The sequence below is a fragment of the Rhynchophorus ferrugineus genome, unplaced genomic scaffold (genome assembly GCF_030347505.1).
Source record: "Rhynchophorus ferrugineus isolate W39M unplaced genomic scaffold, kcgeb_rfMv2 rfM6, whole genome shotgun sequence".
In the NCBI taxonomy this organism is placed as follows: Eukaryota; Metazoa; Arthropoda; class Insecta; order Coleoptera; family Curculionidae; genus Rhynchophorus; species Rhynchophorus ferrugineus.
The window spans coordinates 6,919,310-6,945,802 of NW_027472585.1; the positions used below are offsets into that span (position 1 = coordinate 6,919,310).

Sequence of the window (26,493 nt, forward strand, 5' to 3'; positions counted from 1 at the left end):
ATATATATATATATCGATATTTTTGTTAGTCATTATTTCTCTACATTTAATAAAAAAATATATCTTAAAAATTACAAAAATCCATATAATTATTGAAGTATTATATAGAAGAAGTATTATAGAAGAAACTAAGTTCCAATTTAAAAAGTTTATTAAAAATAATTATATGGATTTTTGTAATTTTTAAGAAATATTTTTTTATTAAATGTAGAGAAATAACGACTAACAAAAATATCGATACTTTTGAAAATATTTGTATTACTACTTTTATTTTCTTCTTACTTCTAAATCTAGATCTTCCAGTGAGTATAAAAACAAATATATTGTTTTCCAATTTTCTTCATACTTATATATACTGTTTGGGAGTGTTTCATTGTAATAGTTCCATCACAAGTTTTATCTATATACATTCATATTTTATCATTCTTATTATTATCAATTCAAAATATCAAAAAAATGAAACATTAAAATAAAACACAACTACAACTTTAATTAAACACTACTATAAAACTATTCTATACATTCTATTTTTTTTCTTGTTGATATATTAAGTTTGCATATCTTTCAGCTTCATCGAGCTTTCGCTTTCTCATCCATGGTTTAAATACAGATTTGTTGAAAAGGTATATTGATAAAGTGAATCCAACTCCTGCAAACAGTAGTAGCTTTGTATTTCCCCTATACTGATTTCCCTTAATTGCCAAATATTCAGATATTTTTGACATATTGAATTCAGTCTCCCTTTGATGATTCCTCCCGTATTGTTTCTTGTGGTATATTAGTAACTACAGTTTTACTAAAAACGGGTTTCCAAATATATATTCCTGAAACTACTCCAACAAACACAATAGCTGCTAATTCAAAACCATTTAAACCTGCTATACGACGAATAGGCCTCATGTTACCCGAACATTTCATTGGCAATAAGAGGTTATAATGTGTTTCCATCTTCTTAAGATAAATAATTTCAAAAGATAGTGTATAATTTTATTGAAAAGTATAAAACAATGAATATCAGTTAACAGAAAATATATGAATATGTTCAGATTAGTGAAATGCTGAATAAGCTACTTTTTCCCAATTCTCCTCCCATCGTAAAGATTGAATTGTTTCAAGTTCTGATTTGAATTTTTTCTCAGTCTCCAAATTCTTCTCGTTAATTGGAAAATTTTCAAACCACGAAATAATACGAGCTGATAAATTTTCCGAATTTTTAAATGTATAACCATTTTTGCCATCAATGACCAATTCGTGCAAGCTAAAATTTAACTTTAAATTAAAACTATATAGTATAAATAACATTTCAAACCATTTGAAATCATAAGCCAAAACTGGGAGACAACATCCAAACATATCTACTACTTTCATTGGTAAATCAAGACCACTGGAGCTGGTATGCAAACAAACTCCCAAATCAGCAGATGCTGAAAGGATACTATTTTTTCATTTTGTAAACAAATAAAATGATATTACCAAGTATTAATGGATAATCCTTAAAGTCCAACCATGGTGTTATGACTTGAATATGTTTCCAGTGTTGTCTAGCAATTTTTTCCATATAATATTGTTTCATGGGACCCTTGCCAGTAATAAAACATATTAAAGTAGGTAATCTATGCAGGTTTCCATTAACAATTTCATTTTCATATTCTATAAATAATATTTTCAATCTCCAATTGCACTAAATATGATTTACTAATCAGATTTACCTTGAAGTGAATCAAAAAGAATGGAAAAATCTTCATCTTCAGTCCAACTAGTACTAGATACAATAAAAGCAGGCCGAGATCTTTTCAATTTAACTTCATTGTCAATTAATTCTGTAAATATAGTAGAATTGGGACCATCTAATAGTACATTATAAGTTTGCCCAAGGCGAATAAGAAATTCATGCTTATCTTTCAGTGAAATTGGTTTAAATATTAATGGAGGTCTATCATAAAGTGTAGTAGCTCTAAAAACAATATTTTCTATAAATGTTAAAAAACACATTCAAAATTAAAACATACTTAATACCCCATCTTATCAATAAATCATCTTTCATTTCATTTGTTACACAAAAATTATAATCAGCTTTTTTTCCTATAAATGACTCACACTTTTCTGTTAGTCTTACCAATATATGTTTTTTTGATAAACTAAGTGCCATAATGCTGTGAGCATAATTGTGCCAATCAATTATAAATTTAGCACCTATAATTTTTGCAAATAGCCAACAAATTATAAGGCTTGGTATAGCTGGTGGGTTTTGTACCATTAGAATATGAGGACTTCTAATACTAATTAACAAAAATAACAAATTTATAGCTTGAAATACTGTTTTAAAAGCATAATTTAAAAATTTAATTGGTACTTGCGGTACAGGAACCATAAAGTGGTAATAAATAGATGGCGATAACTTGATTTCTATTAAAGGTTCACTCTCCCCATAGCCCAATATATCAACTTTATGACCGTTTTTTGCTAAAGATAATGAGTGATATTGCATACGAGGACTTCGTCCAATATCACCCAGTACTACTATACAAACATTTTCTTTTTCTTCGACCATTCTATTTAAATAAAAATGTGTTAAAAAGAATACGTGACAAAACCAAACTTGATTAATTCATGTACTCGGATACGTTATCTTGGCATATACAACATTGACAGAAAATTATGTATATATTACATATGGAAAATTGAACGATGTGAATAAATGCACATTAAACCAAGGTCATTATTAATTTATTTCAAACCAAAAGTAAACATAATTTATTTTCATAAGCATATTATTTTAATCAAATTCAAAAACTGTGTTATTAAAGATATATTAGACAAATAAAAATTAAAGCGATACTGCCATATTTTCTTTTAAATTTGACGTCATAATATGTAAGAAGTTGCAGTAAGGTTAGCAACATGCAGGTGTTAAGAGTTGTTTGGTTTCTCGCTTTTCCGTTAAAATTTTTAGTCAATGTCTAGTACTGATGACTTCATAAAGGTTTATTGTGCAATAGTGTGTAGTTGATGTTGTTTGGGTGTAAAGGGCTCGTTGACTTTGACTTTGACAAAAAAAATTGACAGTTGATGCACCAAAAGTGTAGAATCTTTAGGTAGAGAAACCCACGTTTTTTATTTTTTGAACCGTTAGGTTCAGTGGAAGAAAACTGATATAATTTATAACAAATTTTGTACCAAAAAAACTACAAGCTTTTATTTTCGGGATGTTGAAATAACATGATATCCAGTAGTACTTCTCTCTATAAGCTCAAGTCATCGAAGAGCTGCAGAGATGTCCCAGATACAGATTATTCTCATTCAGATGAGAGTGGAGATCACGAAATAATTGATAGATATTCCAACTATTCTAGAGATAGGGGATATAGAGGTTCAGGTGAGCATGTTTGTTATTTTTCTTTAAAGTTTAATTTTATGATTTATTTTAGCATCAAATCGGAGTCGAACTAGATCAACTGAGTTCAGACCTAGCAGAGGGGGCACAGCTAGCAGTAGAAGTGGTTTTAGAGGGCGACGAGGAGATAGCACTAGAAGAAGTGATAGAGAATATTCAGATAATTATTATGGCAGTAGAAAATATGAAAATAGTAGAAATGATACATCTGGAGGTAATATTGTCATGTGATAACCTAAAATAGACAATAAATGTTAATGAATCATTTAAGGATACAGAGGCAAATGTTATGAGCCTGAAAAGAAATCTGACATAAAACTGAGTTTACCAGAGGATACCCGGATTTCTAAATTATTGCGCCGTTTAAATAATGAAACAAATCAAGATAATTCATTGCAGATTTCTAAAAAATTACTGGAAGTATTATTGTTGGCTGACAATGCCCCTTACATTCGGTAATATTTTTGTTATTTCTTAATTAAACTTAATATTTAACTTCTGTTCATGTTGATTGTAGAAAAGCATTTCATATTTTGGGTGAGTCTATGTATGAAATTTTACATGTTTCACCAGGCTTATTGGCAAAACAACAAGCTGCCAGAGCCTTGGGTAGAATGGGTTACATAATGGGACAAGAAGGAGATTTTGACAGGTATGTGTTTGTATTATTAGTTGTTTGATTTGTTCAATAATAAGACAATTTTGTTGTAGATATTGTACTTGGTTATTTATGAAAAAGAAAGATAGCAATGAAAAGATGCAGATTTTATTAATGTCCACATTTAAAGAAACTTTTCATATGGAAATGAAAAAGCCAATCTTAGAGGAATACATTCCTCTAGTAATAAACAATTTAGTTACATCCATAGAAATGACAGAGAATGCAGAAGTTTTTAAAGCTATATTAGAAATTCTGGTGTTGGTTGTAGAAATGTACCCAAATGAATTTTATACTCAGTTTCGAGATACAATTGATCTTTTATTTGGGTGGCATGTTGATCATACTCAACCTCTATCTATTGTTGAGTTTATATCGAAGAGTCTCCAGAAATTATCAAACCATTTTAGATGCAACATGAACTTTTCAATCTCTTTAGTGGAAAATTTTTTAGAAGACATTACTAATCTTGGGTCTGAACTGAATTCTCCAGAAACACTAGATCATGTAACAGTGCTTATTTTAGCCTTAAATACAGTTTTGAAATGCCTTGGCACTAACTTTCATCCTATCAATAGCAGTTCAGTAACCACAGAGTTTATTGTTAATTGCTTAGTGACTATCATAAAAACAGTTGGTGATGCTCTAGATAATTTTGTTCATGAAAACTTAGTAATAGCTGCTAATGATTGTATTTCACTTTTACTGAGTTATTTAGATACAAAACCTCAAACATTGTGCAATTCTATTTACAACTTAATTGATTTGGAGCTTACTCTATTTAATGATTTTTCTGATAATACTGTTATATGTGTGCTGCTATTAATAGCAAAAGTAGTTAAAGAACTATCCACTAATCTCCCTGTGGAATTGATAGAAAAGTTAATAGGACCCAAAAGTGATATTGTTAAACTACGTTCATCCCCATATAGCAATATTCAAAATGCAGTAATATGCATCTATCAAGCTTTGTTGAATTTGAAAAATGTTTCCCTATTACAAGAAGCCTACAGATATGTTTTGGGTGATTTAGAACGATTTTATAAGAAGATAGTGTCTGATTTCCAAGGTGTAGTGCAGAATAATCCATTCAAAGATGAAGAAGGCGATGAGGAGTTAGCAATAATGTTTTTACTAAGGTGTTTGTCACAATTAGCAAATGCTAGTTCCATTATAGTAATGTGGGCGTTAAAACCAAGTATTCTGGAGTTAGTTGGCGTAAATCTTCGACCTCATGATCCCATCTTGGCGAAAAAATCTCCTCATATCCAGTTCAGTTTACTGTATTTATTGTTTGCTCATTGCAAATGCTACAATCATTTTATTTCGAATAGTAGTCTGGTGTCTAGCAAACAAGAGATTAACAGATTCGCTCTCACAGAAGGTTTGAACATCAATGACGTACCGAGCACCTCTCCGAATTCTGGAAATTTCGCAGTTATTTTAGATGTACTCTACAGGACCTTGAAAGTAGAAACATCTCCAGAGGTAACTCTTTTGTTGCTTCAATGGCTCAATGACATATTAATTAATTCAGATAGTTATTTAGAAGCATTTTATTTAAACGAAAAATTTGCGTTGGTAACTGATGTTCTGGTCAAGTGTGGATACCATTTCAATGTTCGGATAATTCAAGCCGTGTCCGATAATTTAGAGAAACTGCTTAGTAATAAGCAGCTAGCCTGGAGTAATATATTTTTAACAAATGTTTGTGACTTGTGCAAACTGCATATGACATCAAATCATCCTGTAATTAGAGAACGTTATTCGAAACTATCATCAAGTATTCCTTGGGATGTGGCTGTTGTAGAGATCAATAAAATTAATAATGTAACGAGCTTCAGGCAGAAACCATGTAACTCTAAGTCATTTAATAGTTACATGATTTATCTTGCACAGAGTTTGCATTTGAATGGTTCTGTTGATGGTGAGATGTATCCAGAGCAATTTAAAAAATTTATGGAATATTTGTTAAACAAAGGAAAAAACGAAAATGGTTTTTTGGAAGAAATATTTACATCATGTTGGACACAGGATAGTGAGTCCCAAATGAATATGGAGCTCTTTTATGATTTGGCAATGGGATCGAGGCAAGTACTAAGTGATTGGTGCACCTTGGAGGCAGCACAATATTGTGTCAACTATAAACTGAGGACACCGTTAGGCAAACCTATAGAGACTTTTACGAAGTTTGATTCTGCACTGATTCAGCTAGGAAATGATTTAGTCATGATGAAAAGAACTAATGACAGGCTGAACGAAAAGGATGGGAATAGGGTCCGTATGTTACTACATTTTATTGAACATCTTTCAAAATCTATTTACAATGCCTCAGAAGGTTGTGCCATTGCCATGCCGCAGCCTAACAAAACGGTAAGATCGTTTTTTATCGCTAATACCAATACATGCAACGAGTGGTTATCTAGAATATCTATGGTAGTTATGCACATAGCTTTACATTGTGGTGAAAGCGGTATTGCTTTAAAACATGGACAGAATGCTTTGTATGATCTGGTTGCACAAGAAAAGTCTTTATCAGCTGAATTTGAGCGAGTGGCGATGTTCGTAACTCTAGCCCTTCTTAATTTGAAAGAACCAGAAGCTCTATATGGTCTATATACGTGGTGTAAAATGCAAACTGGAAAAAGATTTATGTGGATAAGATGTGCTGCCGAACAATCATCAAGAAAGTATGAACTGGCTGCAGATGGATACAAAAAGATTTTGGAAGAGTCGCTATTGGAGAAAGAGGAGAAGAAACTGGATCAAGATGTCTACAATTTCATTCAGGATCAAGTTGTTTTGTGTTACAAGGAGTCTAACAATTGGAAAGAATTATTCAAATGGAAGGAGAGTAACCAAGTAAACATTAGCGAAAATGGAAAGAAATATTGGTTTAATACAACTGATTGGGAATGCAACAAGAATTTGTACGATTTTGAGACAGATAACCATGCTTTCATAGAGCTTTCTACATGGCAAATTAAAGAAGAAGATAGTACCTGGAGTCTGTATGAGAATTTGACTACATCAGAAACAAATTTGTATAATATAGCCCTTTCTTTGGCATTAGGAAGTGATGATCTTACCGATAAAATAAATAATAGTATAGACACCATACAGAAAAATTTACAGGACCTGCTTCCGTTAGCACCGTCAGAATTTCTACAAAATTATTCTCTACTTCAATACGTGGCTACAGGACTGAAACATGTAGCAGGAAGTGCACCAGCTCACACTGTATTTTTGGTATCTGAATATTTTGAAAATGAGATAGAAAAGGTTGATACATCGGTGTTACGGAAGATTCTTTGGTGGTCGGAATATTTCGCTAAAGTTCAAAATCAAGGCTTTAACATATTTTCGAGCAACTTAAGACTCGATATCATTAAACGAGCTCGAAAGGAGAAGAATCTGAATTTAGCCACCAGGCATATATTCAAATTTTTTAAAGATAAAGGCGTTGAATTTGCTTCAGAATCGATGAGCTCTTTTAATATGGAAATCGTCTCAGATATCAACTTATGGACATTGGATACAGCAAGAGCCATGTGTGAAGTGATAAAAATATGCTATGCAAGTGAAGATACGAGACAGACAGCTTTCAATTTATGTGCTTCAGTATCCACTGTTATTTCCAAATACGCAGAACTGTACAGTAGCTTAGAACATAGGAAAATTAGCAGTAAAATATTATTAAAATTAGCCGGCTGGCTTCAAAATAATGAGAACGTTAATATAGCCGAAATGAACAGTCCATTAGGAAAACTTGTAATGGTTTTGCCTGAAATTGGCATGCTTGAAACTACAACCACCAATATCATCCCATTAAATGAAATGGCTATAGGCAAATTGTTGCAATTTAGTGTGCAACAGTGTGTGGGTTTGGCGAAGAGTTGGAATGCCTTTGGAACCTGGTGTTACAGATGGGGAAAGAAAATTGTTGATCACAGTTCAGACATCAAAAATAAGCTTTCTGAAGAGCATTGCGTAGAAATAAGGGCTTTATTACCATTTGAAACGCCCGAAGAAGATTTTACGAAGATATTTTTAATTTTGTCTCAAACTAGAGCAATTATTGACGAGGAAGACATTGATTCTAATGAGATCAATACGTCGGATATGATACAAGCTCAACTTCAAACTGTCGGCGCCTTGAAGAACGCTTCAGAAGAACAGTTACGTAGTTTGGTGCAAATTTGGAAGAATACCCAAAAGAGAATATACAACTATTATGCACTGAGCGCTGAAGCTTACTTTAAATACCTTCATTTAGTAACAGGAACAGATAATTACTCTAGAAGCACTGAATGTACCACCATCACTGTGACCTTACGATTATTACGATTAATTGTTAAATATGCTTTAGAACTTCAAAATATATTGGAAGAAGGGCTTCAAAAAACGCCAACTCAACCATGGAAAGTCATTATTCCACAGTTGTTTTCCAGACTCAATCACCCGGAAAATTACGTCAGGCATAGAGTTTCTGATCTGTTATGCCGTGTGGCTGAAGACGCGCCACAACTGATCACTTTTCCAGCTGTGGTTGGTGCTTTAGAGGGCGGTGTGAAATTTGAATTTGGAGATATTAAACTGCCCAAAGATTGTCTTTCGCAAAACAACGATGACATAGAAGAGAACGATCTGGAGAATGAAGAGGATAACTATGAGAGTGACAACGACGAAGGTGTCGATAATAGCCTCCAGGCTTGCTTCAAAACTATGGTAGATACACTAAGCAAGCAAGATCCCGAGACAATTTCCCAAGTGCAAACACTAGTCAAGGAATTACGAAGAATTACCTTGCTTTGGGATGAATTATGGTTAGGCACTTTGGCGCAACACCAGTCAGAAATATCCAAACGACAATACCAACTGGAATACGAAATCGAAAAAGTAAACGAAAATATTAATCTTACCAAGGAAGAAAAATCATCCCTTATTGCGGAGAAACATCGTATCATTATCAAACCGATTATCTTCGTGTTAGAACAACTGAACGATGTGACGAGTGTTGAACCAGAAACCCCACACGAAAAATATTTCCAAGAAAAGTATATGGCGGACATTAAAGATGTTATTGAAAAATTGAAAAATCCTGACCATCCGGAGAAACCTCAAGAGTCATTATCGCCACTAAAGCAGCTACAGAAGAAGTTTCAACAAAAGTTCCACAAAAGAGCGTCGTATACGTTGAAGATGCAAGATATTTCACCAGTGTTACATTCTATTAAAGAAACGTTGATTGCTATGCCTGGTTTAGCTACGTCTAAAAAAAATGTCACTATATCCCACGTGAGCAATGCTGTATCGATACTTCCAACAAAAACGAAACCCAAAAAGCTAGTATTTTATGGATCAGATGGGCATACATATACATATTTATTCAAGGTATTGAATGTTTACGTTTTAAAATATTCTTCGTTGAATTCAACAATACTTTACACTTTTTTATTTTTTAAGGGTTTGGAAGATTTACATCTAGATGAAAGAATTATGCAGTTTTTGAGCATTGCTAATACTATGATGGCACAGAATGCTGATCCTGCAGGTCATAATTACTATAGGGCTCGACATTATTCCGTAATTCCACTAGGTAACAAATTACAAATAATATATGGCTTATAATATATGTATTTGTTATTTAAGGGCCAAGATCTGGACTAATATCTTGGGTTGACGGTACTACACCTATTTTTGCCCTTTATAAGAGATGGCAGCAACGAGAGCTTGCTAAACCTAATGTAAAAGGTAGGTTCTAATTCTTCAATTTTCTTCGTTTTCTCATTTGTGTTTGTTTGAATCAGTTTCGTCGAATGTTAACACAACAGTGCCTCGACCATCTGAGCTCTTCTACAACAAACTAATAGAACACGGAGTTAAAAATATTGATAACAGAAAGGAGTGGCAATTGAGCGTGTTGAAGGAAGTTCTTAGTGAGCTCATGGCTGAAACACCTAGCGATCTCTTATCAAAGGAATTATGGTGTAATTCAGTGTCAGCTAATTCATGGTGGCAGGTGGTCAAACGGTACTCATACAGTTTAGCTGTTATGAGTATTATAGGTAAGTGCATTTAAATACAGTTCATGTCATGTGTTTTTAATTGTTATTGAAACATGCAACATAATTGAATTTATTTTTAGGCTACATAATTGGTTTGGGTGATCGACACTTGGACAATATGCTTATTGATTTAACAACTGGAGATGTAGTGCATATTGACTACAACGTTTGTTTTGAGAAAGGAAAAACGTTGAGAGTACCAGAGAAGGTTCCTTTTAGACTCACACCAAATATCAGAGACGCTTTAGGAGTAACGGGAGTTGAAGTAAGTACCTTTTTCTTATTACTATTTCTTCGTATTATTATAGTTTATTGGACTAGAGATCGTATGGTAAACTTTGCACATAGGGACTTAGTTGTCGTTCTGTTTTTGTCAAAATATTTCCTTATTATTATGCAATACTGTATAATAAAAAGGGTCTTAATGTGTCGTGTAATATAAAATATTTATTAGCTTATGTTAAAATAGCACTTACATCGTGAAACAAATAAATATTTCAGACGTTTCTTTATGGGCACATTCTTTTGTTACTCATATATGGTATTTTGCACATATTTGAAGATACTTTAAACGATTTTAAAATGACAAAAATGATTTTTAAGGAAAAACGTATTAGTCACTACGATAAGATAACGGCCCGAAACATGTCATGTATACTAGTTTGGCCATCATCAACCCTAATCAGAATGTGTTGGGTACTCATAAAGTTTTAATGTACAGTTAGTTCATAAAATTCGATTTACACAGAAGTTTTTGCCTCATATCCAATTAAATTGCTAAAAACATAGAGCCCAGACTCCAGTCAATTAATTTTTGATAAATGAGATGACTGGACAAGTTATTGATTACAAAGCATAAAGTTTGTTGTAGGCGGTCTTGTCAAAAAAACTGTAGCTTTAAGTGAAATTAATTTCCAGGCACATCACTATTAATTTTTAAGATTGTTAAATTTGAGCTATGTTATATAGCAAACTAGAATTTTGCTGATAATTTCTACACAATAATGTTTCTGTTTCAGTGCTTTAATACATATATTGTTATTTTTGTGATCTTAAATGGATCTTAATGTCTATTATTCTATTGAGGAGTAACAATAAGACATGACAGAAAATTTCGTCAATAGGTGATATCTGCAATCCGTAAAGTAAATTTTATTCTACATTCCATATCTGACCTTTAATCCGATTAATGTACATATACGTTCGAGTATATGTTATTGCAGCATAATATTCAAATATAAATGTTCTTTAATTTTTTTCACGGCATCATAGTCCTTGCAATTTATTTACACGGCTGAGAACGAACTGTAAGTTACTGGATTGCGTGTGGTGTTCTACAAATGTCGGAAGCAATATCTAAATTCAATTTATTATCGTGTATATAATTTACATCCCCTTATATTTCCAACAATCGAGTTAATGTTTTTCTCGTTTGCCAAATTACCATTATTTATTCGCACTGGAAACCTTCAACACATTCCTCATGGCAATATCCATAATTTGATTTACTTTACATTTTCTATTCGGGGTTTAAATATGTAGGAAATTTTACTTTTATGCAAAGTTGTTTTTTTTTGTGTAAATGGTATTAAGTCTTATTGAAAAAAAAATTAAAACACGTGTTATTTTCAAGCTTTATGCATGTAAAAAATTAACATTACAATTAATATCTTACGCAACATATTGAGAATTTAAAACAATATCACATTTAGCTGAATAATTACAATTATAACCCTTTTAGTCAGACGCTGTCGACTACAGTCCCGTTGCTTCGTAAACTGCTCTTGTCTCCGTCAGTCTTCACATCGCTCACAGTCAATTCAACTTTATCACAAACCGATGCGCACCTAAACTCGTCACTGTTCGATATAGAGTTCTTCTTGCTGGGCACATGATTGGTTACGTACTGGGCACTCCCTTGACCATTAGGCGACCTGCATCGTAGCAGAGTGTAGAAGGCCGCGCGGAAATTTTGATTCTTCCATGCGTATATCACCGGATTCATCCCGGAATTGGCTACGGCTAAGTTGAAGGCAATCTCGTAGAGCAGCGCTGATTTAGCTTCTTTGTTGTGGCGCGCGTACAGCGCAATGACAAAATACGGCAACCAGCAGATGGTGAAACAACCAAGGATTGTTAACATCACCTGAAAAACATAAAAAATTAGTTTGTCTCAATTTTAATCTCTCAATAATGTGTTTTAGAGCTATTTGGTTTTTGCACTAATAATAGTCATCGTTTAGATACAACATATTTAATGCATCAATAACCTGTGAGTTATGACAAGGACTTTTAACATACGCTACATATTTACTAATATTAAATTTGACCCAGCTATATGTTTCCCAAGCCAAAGATAATTTCATCGCTACGGTTTTTTTGTAAAGTTCAATTTGCTGTTACAACTGAAATCTGTTTACATTTCACGCGGTATAGCCCTAATTTGAGTAAGTTTTGAGGTCAGGTACGACGCGCTTTGTGGTACTTGACATACATCGGGGATAAGTGTTGTTTTGGAGGTTTTTCTGATATTGATCAGATGCTTGCTCGTAAATAATGAGAGTTGTTTGATGGATCATGTAATTTTCGTTTAGATGAAAAGTAACAGCATTGTTTTCATCAATTAATCAGGTCCTGGTTATTTACAGTAGATATCGGTGTTTTTAAGCTGAACTTCCCTTGTATTTATTTTTAGAGGAATATGTGAGTGAATTTCAAACGATTAATAATGCTTGAATGTTATGTGGATTCTCCATACGTGCATTATATTAATGAATGAATTTATTTGTTATTTTTATTACAGGATGTGAATATTGTTTATTTATATCGGTATTAAAAGATATTGGATGTATTAATCCTTTTAGTAGATGTATTAAAAGAATAACCAAAACACATCAGCAACTGCAATAAAACGAACACTTATCTAGCTAGTTAAAATCGTTGAATCTAATAGTGGAAAATATTTACTGCTACACCATCTATCTATTTTAGACGTAAATAATTTCGATGTAGATGCATCTCTATGCTAGTGATATTTCTATTACACTCTCTCGCGTAAACAGGAATAATCATAAATTATTAAAATGCCTGGCGATATATATAACTAGGTTTTTCTCAACAAAAAATGTAGTTAAATAAATTGGTTTAACTTGTGATAGGTAATATAAAAGTGGGCGTTGAGAACTATCGACTGAAAACGACTATCGACTGTTTAATAATTGCTGCTTTTTTTTTACTATTGACTTTTCCAGTCAACTACTTTCAGTTCTGTTTTCGAATATTGTTTCGAATATTTTTCGAGTATTGTTATATATTGTTTTATGTTTTGTTTGTAATAATAATTTGTAAATATCAATATATTGTACATTAATATAACTCAAATTCGGAACTCTATTTTTCAAGATTATTTATTAATGTAATAAGTTAAAAAGAACATTTTGATTGATAAATAGAAACATAATTTTGACTGCATTAATGTTATTTTGACAATCGTCAGGTCTTTTTTGATGGACTTTTTCGACTTTCTGAACCTTTGGATGTTTGTTCAAGCTTTTTGAATGTTTAAAACTTCTTTCATTCAAGTTTCAACGAATAACAAACTTCTTAATAATAAAATATTCCCTATTAACGATAAATACAATTATTATTGTGGTTAAGTGTGCGATGGTTAAATAGTTGATACAGATTGAAAAGATACAACACAAATATTTAGTGGTCATTATTGCATTCCTCTTTGCAATCAAGTCAAATATTCAAAATATAAAAATAATTTTACATCATTCAAAATGGAACTGTTATTTTGAAGATAATACATTAAAGCAATTATCTTTTTCCTTTTCTTTACCAAAGAAAGTTGGGAAAGAAATTGTATATCTCCGTGTTATTGCACGGTTAAAAAGTTAGTGAGCTAATAGCTGTTGGAATGAAGTAGAAATTAACCAATTACTTTTTTATATTATTTCACTGTTATTTTCCGAATATTAAAATACGATTAAATATATTTGGAATCATTATTCCTTTCCACTTTTCATACTGCCACACTTGCCAATTTAAAATTAACTGACTACTAGAAGTGTGCATTTAACTGAAATAGTAATTACATTTTCAGTCGCTAGTTTTCTACTATCGATAAGGTCGACTGTTTTGTGACCATCGACTATTTCTACTATTTTCAGTTGATATATAAAAGTATACAATAATTTTAATCAAATTAATAATATTTTGACGTTACGATTGTTGTTTTAATTCTAGTCGGATATTTTTCGTGCAAAATTACAACGCGGTCATTTTCATACTCTTTGAAATTCGTGGTAATTCGTATACGCTAACGACTTACACGAGCTTTCTCGATTTTTTTCGCTGTTTTCTATTTTCGACGTTAATTTCTTAAACATGGCGTTTACTCGGGGAAAAACATTTTTATTGGTAATACGAGCAAAAAACTGAGCCTAGTTGATTAGTAACAACATATTCATATCGGAATTTTAAAGTAGATGGGCCACTTGTTCTCCTGCTCGATTTTCTGTCGTTCCACCCTCGCTTCGGCCTCGAGCTGGTCGATCATCCGCCGTTGATTCTCCCGGAAGGCCAGGATGGGATCGTCGTATTTGCTGTACACCTGCAGCACCTCCCTGACGTCATCCACGTCGTTGTCCGCTATGGCCTTGAGGAATGTCACCAGGTCCAAGAGGGCGGTGTCGTTCTCGTCGCCGTTCCACGGTTTCATACAGAACAGATTCTCCTGGTCGAATCGGAACCCCGCCTTTTCCCAATCGACGCATACCACTTTCGAAGGGTCCCGGTTGAGGTTGTGCAGGGTTTTCACGTAGCGACCGGCGGTGAGCTGGGCCGCGTCCTGGACCAACTTAAAAGCGACGTGGTTTTGAGGGTCGATGGCATCGATGAGCGGGAACCCGATCATTCCCGGTTCTAAAGTGAATATCACGATTTCGTAATGGTCCTTCAGGGATTCGAACAAGTAATTTATCAAGGGGCGCTTCTTGTACTTCCATCCTGAGCGACGTGTCCATTCGGCGTGTACGAGAACATTCTTCAGCTCCATTACCAGAGTGTATTTAGGCTGAAGGTACGGTTCGCGTAAGGAATCCGGAAGCAGTTTCTCCTTCGAAGGCTCCTTGAGGAGCAGCCTGTAGTATAACAGCTCCCTGTAGGCCCTCAGCAAGTACGATTTTATGGGACCGTACTCAGTAAACTCGTCCTTTATTTTGGTGCCGTCCTCTTCCTCCTCGGGGGCCCCTAAGACCACCACCAGGTACGTCCCGATCGACGATAATAACACCCCAGATAGCACGATAGTCAGCTGTATCATCGATATGATACCGTTCTTGACTGTGTTGTTTTTTTCATCGGCGGTATGTATGCAACGATGAGGTGTCCGGACTTTGAGTTTTCGTTGAATCTTTGAAGCAATTCGCCACATTAATTAACTTTACTGGTGTCTGGATGATATTTGGTTGTCACTCTTTGTCATCGGTTGAATTGTCGAGGTGACAAGGAATATTTTATATGTGAAATGAAACCTCGGTGTTCACACTTCAAGTCTTGTAAAATATGAAATAAATGGTCAAAGTCAGTGTAGTGTAAAAATAATTCAAGATTTTGGATTAACTGAAGGTCCTTGTACTGTATTCGTACGTATTTAGCTCGTGGTCATTTTTGAAATTAATGGTTTTTGGAATGATATTGTTTCCTGCTTGCTTATTGTACATGATAATTTTCCCAAATCTAAGGTAATTATTCGCAAATAGATAATTTCATTGCAAGTTTTGATTCAACGTCACTTTTCTTGAAATACCATCATTTATTTACAGCGTAGTATATATAAATTCAACATTTACATTTTAGTTTACTTTTTAAGAGTTAGCAAAAATATTTTTTCAGTACGTTGAAAATCTCTGAATTTGTACTCCAGTTTAAAGAAAAAGGCGACTAAAGATGATGGGATGCTGAGTAAAGCTTATGGCAAACATATTCCATGGATTTTAACGTGTGTATACTGATTTCGGCATTTTAATATCGATTTGATCGTTCTAGGCTTCTAATAACATTTTACGACGAGGATTTGAAGGCATTACTCGATGATGATCCGTGTTAAACTTAAGAAGAATATGCAGAATTGTTGGCAGTAACACAAGAACCCATTTCTAATCGCCTGAAGAACATGAGAATTACATGGGAATAGACATTAAAAGGCGTTTGGTCATGTGTGAAGTACTGCTTCAACGGTAGAATCGGAAAGGTTTTTTGCATCGTATTGTTACTGGTGATAAAAACTGGATCCATTACAATAATCGAAAGTGAAAAAAATCATGGACACCACCTGGTCATGCATCAATATTAACATTATTGTGAATATCCATGACTCCACGTTTATGCTCTCTATTTGGTGGGATCAGCTTGGTGTGATATACTGTAAGCTGCTAGTTAATGAAACGATGCGTTTGAGCTGAGTGTTATGCGAAAAACGACCAAAATAGGAGCAAAGACACAACAATGGTTTTCTTCAGCATGACTACTCTCGATCACCTGTTGCAAAACCGGTGAAAACATAATTGGAAACATTAAAATGGGAAGTGCTACCCTACCAGACGTATTATTCAGACCTTGCTCCTTCTGATTACGATTTGTTCCGATATATGAATCGTTATCTGTCTTGAGTAGCGTTTCATTTCTTATGAAGACATCAAAAAATGGATCGATTAGTGGGTAGCCTGAAAAGATACATAGCGATGGACAATACTTTGAATAAAATAATCCTATAAAACCAATTTATTGGCCTGAAAATAAGTTCGAACGAATTGCGGAATATCGTCCCGGTGTGAACGCGCCTTAATGTTTTGGTAGTTTTGTATCGGCGTTTGGGAAATCGTTTTGACCTATAAAAAAAAGATGAATAACATTATTAATCAACTGATAACGTATAACGAGTTTATCGGCGAATTTCGGAAATTTAATGAACCATGTAGTGATTACTATTGCAATATTATTTCCTTAACACCTCTGATTTTTTCCCGTGATTAGCTGGCATCAATCTGTTTGATTCGCACACACTCGAGGCATTTTTAGATCCATTCATCACCTGGGCATTAGATAACTGCAATCCGGAATAAAGCATGACATTCGAGTCGTATTTTCGAAAATATGTGCTCCCAGATTTCCTTACGTTATTTATATTTCCTTATATGTCATAATATTTCCTTAATGGTTTTATTTTTATCGATCATATGCAGTTGGTGGTAGGGATGCCCAAGAAATTCGAAAATCGATATTTTTGACCGATATATCGATATTTTTGTTAGACGATATTTCTCGATATTAAAAAAAAATTAAGTATATGTATTTATGTATTTAATTGTAAGGGTTCATTAAAATATCAATAAATACTGCAAAAAAATTGTCAATATTGTTTTTCTCCGATATATCGAAATATTGATATTTCTCTCGGTAGCTGATATCCCTACTGGGTGTTATGAAGACTTCATACAGTAATTACTGGAATTTTTCTGTTTGTTCTGTTTCGGTTTTTTATAGAAATACACACTGTTGGGTTTTGGGTTTCTGTCGAAAGATTATCTAATAAGTAAATACATAAATGACTGAAGGAAATCTCGTTTTTATGTACCGTTCGGTAACCAAATCAAAGGTCGACGTTAACGCGTTTCTGTTAGGCAAGTTTTACGTTGTGTAACATTTTGAAAAATATTAAATTATTTTTATTTCATGTATATAGGTAATGTAAATTTGTTGATACATTGTCCGAAAATACCCACAACTACAAACAACAAATATACAAATTCCCCACACGGATTGTTTCTTGTTCGAAAATTGTTGAGTTTACATTATTATTGCGCGCAGATCTTTTCAAGGCTGAAGAGAAAAATCATTTTGATCAAACTGGTAACGAATATGCATTGTCTTGATGGCACTGAGATCACAACCATCCCGTCTGGTGGTTTTATGGTCTTTTTCCAGCACCTATTCTCATTTATCTAGACCAGTAATGAAGGTGGTTCCAGTTCAAGTAAAGACAGTAATTTACCAACAGAAATTGCTTTCTTTTTTTTTTTGAAATATTATCAATAATATACTTTTGCATGCACTTAAATTAGGGCTGTATGGAAGGTGGAATTGGAAATGTCAGGTGGAGCTCAACAACACTTAATATTGCCAAGGCTTGGAATCGTACTTCAGCAAGTGTGAATTACCCATCATAAAGTCATTTAACGCCATTAATTTATGTTATTATAAGTAATTTCATAGCATAATTACGCTGAGAACTTCAGTCAAAGCGGATAAATCAATTACTGGAGCAGAACCAAGCACTTCTTGAAGTTGATTACAGAAATCACTTTCAAGTATATCGAATGTTTTATTATATTTTAACATGTCTTAGTACTTTGGCATCATTTTTATGTCGTATTTTATTTGTAATTGTTTATTTGTAAAATACTGTACATACCTGTATACTTTTGGAGTCTTTTAATGTTGATATGCTTAGACTGCTACCAGCACTTCTCATTCTTCGCGCATGACCAGTCGCCTCCCTACAGATCCTGCTATAGAGCAGGAACATCATCACCCAGATCAGTATAAACATGGGACAGACGACGAAGTTCATGTAATTGTGCGGTATCACTTCGACAAGTTCGCACTTCACGTCCCTATGCCAGTCGTTCCACAACAGCGGCACCACCGCGATCGAAAAACTCAAACACCACCCGATCACTATCAACACTATAGAGGACTTCCTCGTGATCAGTCTGGCGTAGTGCAGCGGATAAACTATCGCCACATAGCGGTCCGTCGCGATGAACAGCAAGTTGCAGATGGAACTCGAACAGGCGAACGATATCAGCACGAATCTCATCAGACAGTTGAGTCTGCCGGATCCGAAATGGTCCACTATGTAGAAGGCCATGTGATACGGTATGCTGCACCCGACCAGCAAGTCGCTGACCGCTAGGCTGAACACGAACTGGTTGGCGATCATCACGTTCAATCTCCTGCTGAACAGGATCGCCCCGATGGTCAGGAGATTGCCGCCGAGGGCCACGATGGTCGTGAAGATGTTGATGACGAACCAGGTGGTGCTCCCACAGTACGGCTCGTACTCGAAACAGTCCCACGTGTCATTGTCCGTTTGGTACGCTCTCGTCAACATATTGCCCGGGTCTCATCAATGATACGGTCGCTTGGTGGTCATTTTCAAGATGCAGGCGGCATTCGGGGAGGCGTTTGACGCTTATTTGTGGTCGTCGAGCGATTCGATTTTCGGATGACGTCACGGATGATGCGGTCGCTCGTTTTTAACTGGAACCATACAAAAACGTAATATATTATCAATTTCGTTCGTTGAAAATAATGTAGAATTTGATATTATATTGAATTGAGTATAATATTATTGCATGTTCATTGTTTGCAGTAATCGGTAGCCAAAAAACTCAAGTTCTTATAGCGATTGTATAATACTTATGTTTATAGTTAAAAACACATTAACTGCTGTTGTTTTTTTATTAGGTTTATTAATTCATTTTAAAAGATTTACAGCAGATGGTGGTACTGTATATTAATCGCATCGGGTATATTGGTAACGAAGATATTAGTCGAAGTTTAAACAAAAATGTTTTGTTTAATGGAACAAAAATACGAGCAAAGACACAACAATGTTATTCTTCAACATGAGAACGTTCGACCACATGTTGCAAAACTGGTAAAAATATATTTGGAACGTGGACAATATTAAAATGGGAAGTGCTATCCCGCCCGCCGTATTATCCAGACTTTGTTCCTTATGATTACTACTTGTTCTATTTCTTCCGATTTTTACCGATTTTTTCACAATAGAGCTTCAAGCTAAAGAAACTCCCTTAAAACTATTTCATAGACCTAATAACTGTATACACTCTTTTACACTATTGTTCAAAGGTTTGGAAACAATAAGTCAGTTTTTATAAAAACTTTACATCTTTCGTTAAATTTTTACCTCATCAAATTGATTACCTTTATTTTTAATGATCTGTTCACAAAGTTTACTTCTCACTTGGTAAGTGTTCTCACAATTATCCTCAGCTCGATGGACATCGATTCTTCACTTTTCTATCAAGTTTATTCCATACTAAGTCCGATAGAAGGGGGTCTGTCGATTATGATGCCCATTTCATTATTTGCAATATTTCTTCGTTTCTTTCTTATTTTAAGAACTCCTGACATAGTTTTGACGAATATTTAGGGTCAATATCTTGTTGAAAAACTGGACCAATTAGATTCATTCTAGAAGTAATCGCATTTTTCTGGAGTATTTTCCCACCAATTTTAATCATGTGATCGGAAGCCAGAAGGAGATGAATTAATTTTAATTTACTGTTCTTTTCGCGAATATTTGAATTCGGCTGGTCTAAAATATTACAATAATAATGTGAGAATTGTTTTATTAGTTTAATAACCAATTACCAAAAAATCATCTTGTATTTTGAGTAAATAATATTAATATGCTTCGGAGTTGAAGTGCGAAGACCATTTAACATTTTGTTTTAATTTAATATCACGGTGGTATATGCTGAATTCGTCTATGATAGTGAGACCATAAACTTTTAAGAATATAGGCTCCTTAATAGGAGTTTTCAAAATTTAAATTATTTTAATATTAAAAATTTTATATGAAATATAGCTGTTTTAGAAACGTGACATCTAAACCGTCTCGCAACTAACCCCAAATTTGAGGGGGTATTTTTATTTAGATATTTCAAAATCATCAATTTATTTCATATTCCCAAAGCTTAACCCATTAAAAATATGCCCAATATAGAATATGAAAAACTTTCAATATATGAATGAGAAATAATCGAATTTTTCACATTTTTAGACTAATACATGCTTAAGTATTTCTCTTTGAATTATTTCAAAAAAGAATACAATTAACTGTATCATAGACCGAAAATGCACCAGGAAATGCCATTCTTTAATGTAATTTTGATGATTAATACATTTTAGTTTCCAATAAATATGTGATTGTTCGTTCGACACAGTCCAAGAAATTGATATGTTCGTTGAATTATGGTAATTGCCGCTATGTTCGCGCGGTAAAATCGCGATAAATTTCCGTTCGTTCTAATTACGTATAAATTACAAAATTCAAATCGAACGATATTACAAGTAACATGAATGAATGAACTAACCGGCATGGCAAGTTTCGACATTGTTGTACGGTTTTCTTTCCGCGTGTCAGTGCGCATAATAATAATCCGTGATTCAGTCAATGTCGTTATGAAACGGTATCAGATGACAAGTATGTATTGAGCACGTGTTTTTCATATATCGAGAAGTTCGATTATTCAGTCGATTGAATTTTCCGCAAAGCGCCCCCCACTGTTTTGATCTAACATTTTGGGCAACTTACTGTTTGTTTATTTTGTATTATGAACACAATTTATTCAAAACAATCACCGGTTTATTTATTTTATTCAAAATAGGTCTCCTTGATTTTAGACACAGGTCCGAAATGTCAATGTTGACCTTTTTTATGGCGTCCACGTAGGTTTAACATGTTCTAGTCGTCGACAAACGCATTTTTCTGAATAGATCACACGATGCGAAATCAGGCGTATATGGCGACGACTCAATCCTTGCATCGATTAATCAAAACACTGACTACTTGATGATAATCTATCCGGCCACTTGTCATCTTTCGTTCCGCTGAATCGTTTTTCCCTTGGTTTTAAGGGATGTTTAATGCCAATTTCGATACCTTCAAATGCAACAGAAATAATAAAAATAACATAATTAATATGTTGCTGTTGGAGTTTATTATTTTTACGATCGTTCTTATATGAATAATCAACACAATCGCTAGTTTCATATCAATTGTTCCTTGTTTAAAAACAAAGACACGTGTTTTATGTCCACAAATGTTACGTACACCAGCAATTATTGATTTCTTAGAATTAGCGATTTTAGGCATTACTTTTATATTGATTATAGTTTGTTAAAATTTCAAAAATTATTAGTTTAGGACTAGTTAGTTAGTTAGTCACTATTAATACTCATATCAATAAGACACTGATTCTAAACTTTCGTCAAAATTATGTTTTTTCCTAGAGCAAAAACGCAACGACGAATTTTTGTAAATAATGAAATGGGCATCACAATCGCCAGACCTCTCTCCTATCAAACTAGTATAGAATTAGCTTTATAGAAAAGTGAAGACACTCAGCACAGTTCTGGAAGTACTTACAAACTGGAAATAATCCTTGTTGATATAGTCTCGTATATCACTTATGTTTTCGTTGTTATACTTAAACTGTATATACTATTCATGGACTCAGTTTTCGAACTTCTATCTGATTATAAAACATGATTTGATGATCCTGACTTCAAACCCACATCAGATAGTAGCTGTGGTACTACTACTTCCTGTTTCTATTACTCTATATTATTTGCTATATAATATTTAAAATAAATATTTTTTTCTGGAAATTGCTAATATTCAGCTTCTTGTATTTGCAGCCAAGCTTAATTGGTTTCCTGGAATAACCGAATTGTTTTTTATGTATTTGAATAAACAGTATGTACATAATGTTTCTTTTTATAGAAATACCGAAACCAAAGCGGGTTCTTCGCTCGGTACTACGAATCGTTCAATTAACGTTATGACAAAATTAATTTCTCATTAAAACGTGAAATACTTTTTAAATTGATTGTTCGTGTTAGGAGCTATAGAACTATTTCGAATTCAGTTAATTACGCTAATAACTACAATGTATTCAATTAAAAATAATACAGTCTATGATATCATGGGCCTTTAGAAATTAGGAATATTTTTTGGTAATATAATTTTATTTTAGTAGTTCAAATCTACCATTATCGCATAATAAAATTGCATAATCTACAATCTGTTAACGCACAATGTATTTTTTGTTACCGAGACTGTACAGGTATAATTTACGTGTTGCACATGCGGTATAAGTTGGCTGGATATTTTGTGTTTTTTTAGAATTAATTTGAGAGCATGCACCTGCACAACCAAAGAAAAACGGTCGTTATACAACAGCTTCAGTATAAAATGATTTTACAATAACTCTCCGTATATTGCCCAATACATAAATAACTGATTGTAATTATCTTCCTTTTTTTAATTTGCCAGAAAATGGATTGACGTTTATAGACGTAAAATTTAGATTTTTTTTTTTGGGGGGGGGGGGGGTATAGTGGTTCTAACTAGGGGTGGCCAACAAGTCGATCGCTTCCCTATACCATGGACATTAAAGCGATTGTAGAAGACAGAACTGTCTAGCAATAGTTTAATCAGATATAGAGAGAATCTATGGCGGATAATCTATAAAAACATAAAAATATTAATTATAAGATCGACAAATACGTCGCGGAAATCCAAAAATCTTCAATTAAGATTAAGATTTTAATTTATAATGTACCTTTTATTCAAAAACAGTGTATAAACATAGTATGCAATTTACACCCTTTTTTCGCCCTTGGTTAAATTAAATCCATACGTTTTTTAGTTAGCCCTAACCCTCAAAAGATGCGTGTATAAATTTGACAGCTGTCGGATCATTAGTTTGTGAATTATAGCATTTTGAGTGAAGTAACTTTTGTTATTGTGAAGTTGAAGCAAAAACTGGGCTTGATGCCGAGTTTCCGGACACTGCCGCAGGAAAATCAACTTTCAAGGATTGGTATGCTAAGTTTAGACGCGGTGAAATGAGCACCGAAGACGGTGAACGCAGTGGACGCCCAGAAGAGGTTGTTACCGATGAAAACATTTTAAAAATCCACAAAATAATTTTGAATGACTGTAAATTGAAATTGAATGAAATAGCAGACACTCTAAAGATATCAACTAAACGTGTACATCATGTCATTCCCGAATATTTGGGTATGAGAAAACTCTGTGCAATGTGGGTGCCACATGAGCTCACTTTTGCCCAAAAACAACGATTTTATGACTCGGAGCAGTGTTTGAAAATGATCAAGCGTAATAAACCCGAATTTTTGCGTCGATATGTGACAATGGATGAAACATGGCTCCATTATTTCACTCCGAAGTCCAATCGACAGTCATCCGAGTGGATTGCACACGATGAACCCGCTCCAACGCGTGGGAAAACGCAACAGTCGGCAGACAAGTTTATGAGTCTGTATTTTGGGATGCGCAAGGAATAATTTTCATTGATTACCTTGAAAAAGAAAGTACCATCAACAGTGACTATTACATAGCGTTATTGGGCCGTTTGAAGGACGAAATCGTCTAAAAACAGCCGCATTTTAAGAAAATGAAAGTGCTGTTTCACCAAGACAATGCACCGTGTCAAAAATCCATGAATTGGGCTTCAAATTGCTTCCTCATCCACTGTATTCTCCAGATCTGACCTCCCAGCGACTACTTCCTGTTCTCAGATCTCAAAAGAATGCTCGCTGGAAAGAAATTTTCGTCGAATGAAGAGGTAATCGAAAAAACTGTGGCCTATTTTGAAGCAAAGGACAAATCGTACTACAAATATGGTATCGAAAAGTTGGAGGGTCGCTATAATCAGTGTATGTATCGCCCTTGAAGGGAATTGTGTTGAATAAAGAAAAACTAATTTTGCCAAAAAAATGTGTTTTACTATGGCAGGTCGAAGACTTTTCAATTGACCTGTTATAACAAGTCGATTGCGAATAAAATGACAGGTTTTTCTAATTTATTATTTTCGGTAGAGGTACAAACGTGCCACAGTTGAGAGTAGTCATCCAACATCCAAAGTTCACGTTGCTCAACTATATTGGTAAAAGATTAATTCCTTTATAACCATATTTCATAACCATTTTCTACTGCCAACATTTCTTATATAGACTTGCCATTAAAGAAATAATTAAATTTAATTTATATCACAACTATGTATAAATACACAATATAGTATAAATAAAATTATGAAAAAATATGTATATCAGAAGTGGTTATGTTGTTATTAAACTATTGAATTAACTTTTATCAACGATGACAGAGTTTTATATAAAAAATGTGATTGATATCGTTCTTTTACCTTCTAAAAATGAAATTATCCAATCGCGTCGATGTGTGGGTTCCAATTGTAAACAAATACTCGGTTCGTGTGGTGGAATACGCGAATTGTATCGATCTTTTTTTTGGTACGACAGGCCGATGGACTGATCGCTCCGAAAGTCACGCTACTTCTGACTCCAAACTCGTCCCCTACCCCAGGTCAGACGCGTTCAGTTCGTGATTTGTCGACCTGTTGAATGTTTTGGAGGCTGTTTTTTTTTTATTATACACCGGAAGAGCTTTCCTTCTATTTGACCACCGCAAATGCGAAGATTGTTATATAATTGATTTTTTTTGGTGGAAAAAATGACCTACGAATGATGATCGCGTTCTTAGGTCTTTCCGCGATATTCCTCGGTTAAACTAAATATTGCTTTTGTTATAATTTAGAATTATTTATGTTTTTTTCGGCGAACAGGAAGAACTTCGTGACTTTTATTTCCTGGTTTTAGAAATACCGTGTCTTTTTAATAGACTAATTTTATAGTCAACTTCCGTAAAATTAATAATCGGAACTTTTGGTGCTATTAAGTAGCAATTTATGGAAAAACAAGCAGATATATTTAAGGACTATTATTATTATATTAAGGATACAGTTTATTATTCCTTTTTTGTTCTATAATATATAGTCGGTGAATATCATTCATTGTTAACAGTGAATCTTAGGTTTATATGACCATTATTCTTATTTTAATAATTTTTATTGGTACTGTACTGATAAGATAAGATGATACTTTATTCGACGAAATCATTTGAAACGTTCTCGAATGTCGATTTCTTCTTAAGATGTTAAAATAAAGTACAATATCTCGCCAAATTGAGTTACAACAGCCTATTTACTAGTGAGGTCAGGGAAACTTTAGTGTTATTCTAGTCCAGGCATTTGAAAAAATCGTTTTTTTCCGATTTTGAAAGCTCAACTCTCCCTTTAAGAATATGTCCTAAGAGCATTTTTCAAAATTTGGATTATTTTCGGAGGTAGAGCTGTTTTAGTGACGCGGCATCCTAAAACGAAATTATAAATTCGTTTTTTTGGTTGCCTTTACTTCTACTTTTCTTCATAAGCTCTACTGAACCTATGTATGGAGGTGTCTATGTATTTTTCTATTGTATTTTTACTATTAGGTATATCAATTAGTTTTAAAGGATTTTAAATGTGAAGCTTTTTTGTAACAAATTGGTACAATGTATTTTATTGTTCATCGATAGCCAGATCTGTCGGACAATTTACGGATTTACCAATTTACACATTTTTTGATATCTTTATGAAGAAGTGAAGCGCTGCTCAGGCAGATTA

At 33.7% G+C, this 26,493-nt stretch overlaps 3 protein-coding genes across 4 annotated transcripts in view; 1 reads left to right on the top strand and 2 right to left on the bottom strand.

The window, feature by feature from the left end:
- Window positions 1-973: 973 nt before the first annotated feature.
- On the bottom strand, window positions 974-2,650 carry Alg1 (ALG1, chitobiosyldiphosphodolichol beta-mannosyltransferase). Its single transcript, XM_076407890.1, has 5 exons — window positions 2,010-2,650; window positions 1,710-1,954; window positions 1,474-1,650; window positions 1,310-1,424; window positions 974-1,258 (listed from the first exon to the last, which is right to left on the bottom strand). The coding sequence occupies exons 1-5, from the start codon at window positions 2,549-2,551 to the stop codon at window positions 1,048-1,050; spliced, it is 1,290 nt and encodes a 429-aa protein (XP_076264005.1). The 5' UTR covers window positions 2,552-2,650; the 3' UTR covers window positions 974-1,047.
- Window positions 2,651-2,712: 62 nt separating this feature from the next.
- Window positions 2,713-26,493, top strand: part of nonC (serine/threonine-protein kinase Smg1) — a 39,053-nt gene continuing 15,272 nt past the window's right edge. The window contains exons 1-9 of one of the 2 annotated variants that reach the window (XM_076407874.1): window positions 2,713-3,376; window positions 3,429-3,608; window positions 3,666-3,849; window positions 3,912-4,046; window positions 4,106-9,446; window positions 9,519-9,651; window positions 9,705-9,806; window positions 9,863-10,120; window positions 10,201-10,385. In XM_076407874.1, coding sequence (XP_076263989.1) covers window positions 3,220-3,376; window positions 3,429-3,608; window positions 3,666-3,849; window positions 3,912-4,046; window positions 4,106-9,446; window positions 9,519-9,651; window positions 9,705-9,806; window positions 9,863-10,120; window positions 10,201-10,385 — 6,675 coding nt within the window. In that variant the 5' untranslated portion in view covers window positions 2,713-3,219. The remainder of the gene's footprint in view (window positions 3,377-3,428; window positions 3,609-3,665; window positions 3,850-3,911; window positions 4,047-4,105; window positions 9,447-9,518; window positions 9,652-9,704; window positions 9,807-9,862; window positions 10,121-10,200; window positions 10,386-26,493) is intronic. The other variant, XM_076407875.1, reaches the window with a different exon arrangement.
- LOC143198571 (histamine H2 receptor) lies at window positions 11,743-19,440 on the bottom strand. The gene is made up of 2 exons (XM_076407891.1): window positions 18,600-19,440; window positions 11,743-12,266 (listed from the first exon to the last, which is right to left on the bottom strand). Exons 1-2 carry the CDS (start codon window positions 19,299-19,301, stop codon window positions 11,862-11,864), a joined length of 1,107 nt encoding a protein of 368 aa, XP_076264006.1. The 5' UTR covers window positions 19,302-19,440; the 3' UTR covers window positions 11,743-11,861.

Bases quoted from the DNA above. Each gene is read 5' to 3' on its own strand.
- LOC143198571 (XM_076407891.1), bottom strand. From the start codon at position 19,301: ATGTTGACGAGAGCGTACCAAACGGACAATGACACGTGGGACTGTTTC. The intron at 12,267-18,599 runs GTATGTACAGTA...TATGTTTTTCAG, and splicing joins AAGACTCCAAAAGTATACAG to GTGATGTTAACAATCCTTGG.
- Alg1 (XM_076407890.1), bottom strand. From the start codon at position 2,551: ATGGTCGAAGAAAAAGAAAATGTTTGTATAGTAGTACTGGGTGATATT. The intron at 1,651-1,709 runs GTAAATCTGATT...TATTATTTATAG, and splicing joins TCTTTTTGATTCACTTCAAG to AATATGAAAATGAAATTGTT. The intron at 1,259-1,309 runs GTTTGAAATGTT...GTTAAATTTTAG, and splicing joins TTGGCTTATGATTTCAAATG to CTTGCACGAATTGGTCATTG.